Source organism: Acyrthosiphon pisum, unplaced genomic scaffold (assembly GCF_005508785.2).
Source record: "Acyrthosiphon pisum isolate AL4f unplaced genomic scaffold, pea_aphid_22Mar2018_4r6ur Scaffold_20587;HRSCAF=21481, whole genome shotgun sequence".
Taxonomy (NCBI): Eukaryota; Metazoa; Arthropoda; class Insecta; order Hemiptera; family Aphididae; genus Acyrthosiphon; species Acyrthosiphon pisum.
In genome coordinates this window covers 1-5,702 of record NW_021769962.1, presented here as the reverse complement: position 1 = coordinate 5,702, position 5,702 = coordinate 1, and the positions used below count along the sequence as shown (strand labels likewise).

At 31.5% G+C, this 5,702-nt stretch overlaps 3 protein-coding genes across 3 annotated transcripts; all 3 read left to right on the top strand.

The window, feature by feature from the left end:
- The first annotated feature begins 410 nt into the window (after window positions 1–410).
- Window positions 411–2,030, top strand: LOC103308871 (piggyBac transposable element-derived protein 4-like). Its single transcript, XM_029492021.1, has one exon. The coding sequence runs from the start codon at window positions 411–413 to the stop codon at window positions 2,028–2,030; it is 1,620 nt and encodes a 539-aa protein (XP_029347881.1).
- A 583-nt stretch (window positions 2,031–2,613) lies between these two features.
- LOC103308870 lies at window positions 2,614–3,963 on the top strand. The gene is made up of 3 exons (XM_008183013.1): window positions 2,614–2,622; window positions 2,964–3,119; window positions 3,430–3,963. The coding sequence occupies exons 1-3, from the start codon at window positions 2,614–2,616 to the stop codon at window positions 3,961–3,963; spliced, it is 699 nt and encodes a 232-aa protein (XP_008181235.1).
- A 28-nt stretch (window positions 3,964–3,991) lies between these two features.
- Window positions 3,992–5,422, top strand: LOC103308869 (52 kDa repressor of the inhibitor of the protein kinase-like). The gene has a single exon (XM_008183012.1). The coding sequence runs from the start codon at window positions 3,992–3,994 to the stop codon at window positions 5,420–5,422; it is 1,431 nt and encodes a 476-aa protein (XP_008181234.1).
- Window positions 5,423–5,702: the final 280 nt, after the last annotated feature.

The window sequence follows — 5,702 nt, the reverse complement described above, 5'->3', positions numbered from 1 at the left end:
TTTAACACGTTAACTGGCCACGAGCCCGCCGGCGTCCTTAACACGGATATGTAATTGTGGAGCCATGGTATAAATAACAGGGAATTACTGTAATGTTCGTGTGTGTATTTATAAAAAGGAGAGTCTAATCGTAATGTTGATTATAGCATTATGATTGGAAAAATCCGAATATTATGAATTTAATATAAAAATAGTTAGGTTGCCGGCGGACAACTGGCGTGGTAATTATGTGTTTTTACTATGACGCCGGATTGGTCGCCGGCTACCATGTTTATATTTTTCAGTCTATAAAAATACGTTTCATTATTGTCATTAATAGTTTATCAATCACAACGCGTTCTTGTGCTTGCTTTCTTGTTTTCTTGTTCGTTTTATAAAAATATTTTGTGTACTATTATTATTTTATTAAAATGGATCAAAAGCAGATCGAAGATGCACTAAGTGATTCAGATTTTTCATTTTCGGATGAAAGTATTGATGACAGCGATGCCGATCCTCTTTTTCAACTATCAGAAAGTGATGACGAATCCAGTGATCATGAATCCCTTCCAGTACAACTTAATGCTGATAATGATAATATATCATCTAACTGGTATCCTGTTACAGGTAATTACCAAAAATATTTTACTTATGAAAACGATTGCACGTTACCTATAGAATTATTGGCAAATAATGAGCCATATGATTATTTTAAATTATTTCTTACTGACGATATACTTAACTGCATGGTCTTGGAAACTAATAGAAATGCTGAACAATATCTAAAAAGTATTAGACTGTCGCGTAGTAGTAGATTCCGTTCATGGCAACCTATAGTATTAGAGGATATGACGAAATTTATTGGACTGTTACTTTGGATGGGTGTAGTGAAATATCCAAACATTGCTGATTACTGGAGTAAAGCGGAAAGATATGAAAATAGTGTAGCTCCAAAAATAATGAGCCGAAACAAATTTGAACTAATATTACGATTCTGGCATTTTGCCGATAATGAAACAAGTGATAAATCCGATCGTCTGTACAAAATAAGGAATATTCTTGATAAAATTAATTTCAATTTTGAACATTTACTGACACCCGGAGAAATCATTGCAGTAGACGAGTCTATGATTCCTTTCAGAGGGAGATTGAAATTTCGACAATACATTCCAAGTAAACGACACAAGTACGGAGTTAAACTATTCAAAATATGTGATGTTAACGGTTTTACATACAAAATAATTATTTATGAGGGAAAACAGTCTATATCAGGTCAATCTTTAGGTGAAACAATCGTATTGTCTTTATGCGAAAAATATTTAGAAAAAGGTAGAACAATTGTCACAGATAACTTTTATACATCTGTCCCACTCGCTAAGCAACTTTTAAATAAAAAAACACATTTAGTAGGGACACTTAGGAAAAATCGCCGTTATTTACCTAAAGAGGTTATAACCAAAAAAATTAAAAAAGGTGAAATTTTTGGGAAAGAAGACGATAACGGAATTGTAGTGTCAAAATTTAAAGATAAAAGAGATATATTTTTACTATCTACACGTCATAAATTAGATATTGTAGACACAGGAAAACAATCCAGAAAAAAAGAAAGTATTTTGAAGCCAGATGTTATTTTATTTTATAACGCAGGAAAAGCTGGTATTGATTTATCAGACCAACTCGCATCTTATTCTTCTCCAGTCAGAAAAAGCATCCGCTGGTATCATAAAGTTATGACTGAGATATTACTTAATACTAGTGTTATTAACGCTCAAATCATGCATAATATAAAACATAATGATTCAAAAATGAATGTAAAACAATTTCGCGAGTCGTTAATTGATAAAATGCTCGACCTAAAACCCACCAGTCGAAAATTACCTCAACAAATGACAACGCCTAACACACTAAAATCAACAGGAAATCAAAGGAGATCAGCAGCACCTAAACACAAAATAGAGGAAACGGAAGAAAAGTGTCCAAGAAATAGAAAACTAAGAAAACGTTGTTCAGAGTGTTATAAGAAAATATCACAAGAAAAAGGATTTAGGTAATTAGATACTTTGTTACATCTTTTAATTTTATCATCTTTATAAACTAATTAAAATTTATAAAAATATATGTTTATGTTTTAGAGAAGCATTAAATAAAACAAAAAAAGTCACTACGTTTTGCAGTACATGTCCATCACAACCATTCATTTGCCTATCATGTTTCTCTGATCACATTATATGAAGAATCAATAAAAAATCATACAAGAGTAATTTAATACTTTTTTATATTATTAATTTATGTACAATTAAGAATATTTTTTAAACAAAGTTAAAATAAAGGAATCAATTAGTTTTTTTTTTAAAATTGTTCGTCTTTTTCTCGTGTACGCCATAATGTAATTATTAAGGCATTATTTCTACGCCATAAAAAAATATAGTATATTAAATACAATGATAGGTTTGAACCGCCGGCGACCTAAGCGGCCCCTGAAGAATAATTCGGTTTAGGTCGCCGGCAACCTAAATGGCTCCAATTTAATGTATCCGTGTTAGGTCGCCGGCGGGCTCGTGGCAGTTAACGTGTTAATGTATGATGACTACCTATGACTTCTTCATTTAATAGTAATTAAAACATACATTGATTATGACACAGGTTATTTTAACCTGTGATGCTTATTTACATTGTGAAAATTAACAATGCTACCTATGCAAATAAACAAATATGTACAGGCATATAGCTATAGCTATATAGGTAGGTAAGATTAGTCTTATGTATGGTGTCTCATATTAAGATATCATTTAATTAACATTCTTATAATATTATTAGCTTATTGCATTATTGCTATAAATATTATTAATGGGTTACTACTTATTAGTTTTATAAAACATATTTATTATATAACACTATTTAAATAAATACAATTAATACTGAATAGAATTTCTTACTTCCTTATACAATATCACTATTTAATTATTCTTGATATTTGCTTTTAGTCTTCACAAATTCATACAAATGATATTGCTTGCTTTTTATCAAACCAAAGACTGAAACAATCTGAAATTGCTAAATGCTTAAAGCTTACTTGGGTACCTCCACCTGATTTTGCATTTCCAGAGAAGATAGAAGGAAAGCAAAAAAGAAGGTTTTCAGTACAAATATTTAACAACATTTCCTTGGCTAGCTTATAGTCATCAAAAAGAAGGCGCATACTGTAAGCAATGTATATTGTTTGCTTTTTCTGGTGGTGGAATAGCAAATCAGGTAAATATAATGCATGAAACTTTACTTAATAACTATGTTTTTAACACTCTTTATCAGCTACCATTTTTTTTTTATATAGTTATTTAGGTAATCCTAATTTAAAATATTGAAATAATAAATAAACCTTGTTAAATAAATATGGTAGGTAATTTAGAAAATTAAATATTAAAACGTACAGCATATTATACTATATTTCAGCGTTTGGGAAAATTGGTTACTGAACCCATGGTGAAATTTAAAGATGCCATTAATGAATTAAAAAACCATGAAAAAAAGGAATACCATCTTCTGTCAGTACAAAGAGCAAATGACTTTTTAATAAATTATGAGAGCGGAGGTAGTAAAGCTGTTGACGTTCTTCTTGATAAACGTAAACAACAAGTAATTGAGAGCAATCGAAAGAGAATTGTACCAATTATAAAAACAATTCTATTTTGTGCAAGAAATAATTTGCCATTACGTGGGCATAGAGAATCTGGTTTGTTGTCATCAAGCGAAATTAGAAGTAGTTGTTTAAATGGCGAACAAGGAGTTTTTCGTGCACTTCTTTCGTTTCGAGTTGAATCTGGCGATACAGCACTTCTAAACCACATTGAAACTTCACCAAAAAATTGTACAATGATCAGCTCTAGAATACAGAATGAAATCATAGTTGCGGTTGGAGATGTGATAGTAGGAAAAATAGTAGAACGAATCAAAAAATGTAAATTTTTTATCAATATTGGTGGATGAAACGACAGATATAAGTACAATTGAACAAATGACTGTGTGTATAAGATACGTAGATACATCTTGCTGGATTATTCGAGAAGATTTTGTGGGTTTTGTTGAAATGAACTCAACAACAGGTTTAGCAATAAAAAATTCAATTTTAGATAAGCTTAAAGATATTGGTTTAAGTATAAATAACCTCAGAGGACAGGGATATGATGGTGGTGCAAATATGTCTGGGAAGAATAATGGTGCTCAAGCTCTTATTCAAAATGAACAACCACTTGCATTCTACACACATTGTTTCAGTCATTCATTAAACCTTTGTCTTTCGAAAGCTTGTAATGTTCCATCTATCAAAAATATGTTGGGAATCGTGTCTTGTGTTGCTACTTTTTTTAGTGCATCTGCAAAAAGAGCTGACAAACTAAAGTCAGTTATTGAAGCAGGCACAACTAGTAATTCTGATCCAAGTAACAAAATGAAATTGAAGAAACTGTGTGAAACTCGGTGGGTGGAACGTCATGATGCACTTATAACTTTTAAGAGTTTATACGTTTACTTAGTACATGCACTTGAAGATCTACAGAATGATACTAATCCTGAAACTTCGTGTAAAGCCACATTGTACTTAAATTCTATTATGAAAAGTGATTTTTTAGTGTCACTTGAAGTCACTGTTACTGGTTTTTCATATACATTGCAACTAAGCATATCATTGCAAAGTAAGCAGCAAGATTTGTCAAAGGCATTGTCTGATATAATGGTGATTCGATGCGCATTAGAGGAACTTCGAGAAAATGCTGATGTAAACTTTAAAAACATATTTAAAGATATCGTAGAATTTGCAGCAAAAGTTGATGTTGAGATAAGTATGCCACGAATTTGTGGACGACAAACTCATCGAGTCAATATAAATGTAACCGATCCAGAAACATATTTTAAAATTTCAGTGTTTTTGCCATTTCTTGATTATATAATTCAAGCTTTGCATGCACGATTCGATGACAGACTATCTGATGTTATGCCACTGGAAGGACTGATTCCATCAAATTTTAATCTTTACGATGATGACTCTATTTTAAAGGCAGCTATGATTTATGATAAAGATCTTACATATAATGACAGTTCATGTCTTAGAGCTGAACTACATATGTGGAGATGTCAGTGGTATAATAAGGATGACAAACCACAATCAGTTATTGATACACTACCTTACTGTACAAATCTATTACCAAACATCCAGGTGCTGTTAAGACTGTTTGCCACATTGCCAATTACTTCTGCTACACCAGAGAGAACATTTTCAACATTGAAACGTTTGAAATCCTACTTAAGATCAACCATGACGGAGGAACGTCTTAATGGATTAGCTTTAGCAAATATAAACAAAAAAGAAAATCTGACCGAATTGGAAGTTATACAACAATTTTCAAAAACATCACCGAAGCGACTACAATTAGTAGACTGGACCAAATAAAAATATATTTTATTGCTCATTATTTTTGTTATTATATTTTTTGTTAGTTCTTTTTTCATATATTTTTTCTTGTTCTATTTTATGCTTAATTTAATTAAGAAATAAGAAAGCACTTTATTATTCAAACTTATAATCTTGTGACAACTGAGTAATTATTTATTTTCAAGCCCCCCCCCCCCCCATTGAAAAATCCTGCGGACGCCCACTGATCCGGACGTCCAATTAACCGGACGAGAAAAAAAACGGCACGTGCCGTTATTCATACACGTGTCTCATAATC

Bases quoted from the DNA above. Each gene is read 5' to 3' on its own strand.
- LOC103308869 (XM_008183012.1), top strand. From the start codon at position 3,992: ATGACTGTGTGTATAAGATACGTAGATACATCTTGCTGGATTATTCGA.
- LOC103308870 (XM_008183013.1), top strand. The intron at 3,120-3,429 runs GTACAAATATTT...ACTATATTTCAG, and splicing joins AGCAAAAAAGAAGGTTTTCA to CGTTTGGGAAAATTGGTTAC.
- LOC103308871 (XM_029492021.1), top strand. From the start codon at position 411: ATGGATCAAAAGCAGATCGAAGATGCACTAAGTGATTCAGATTTTTCA.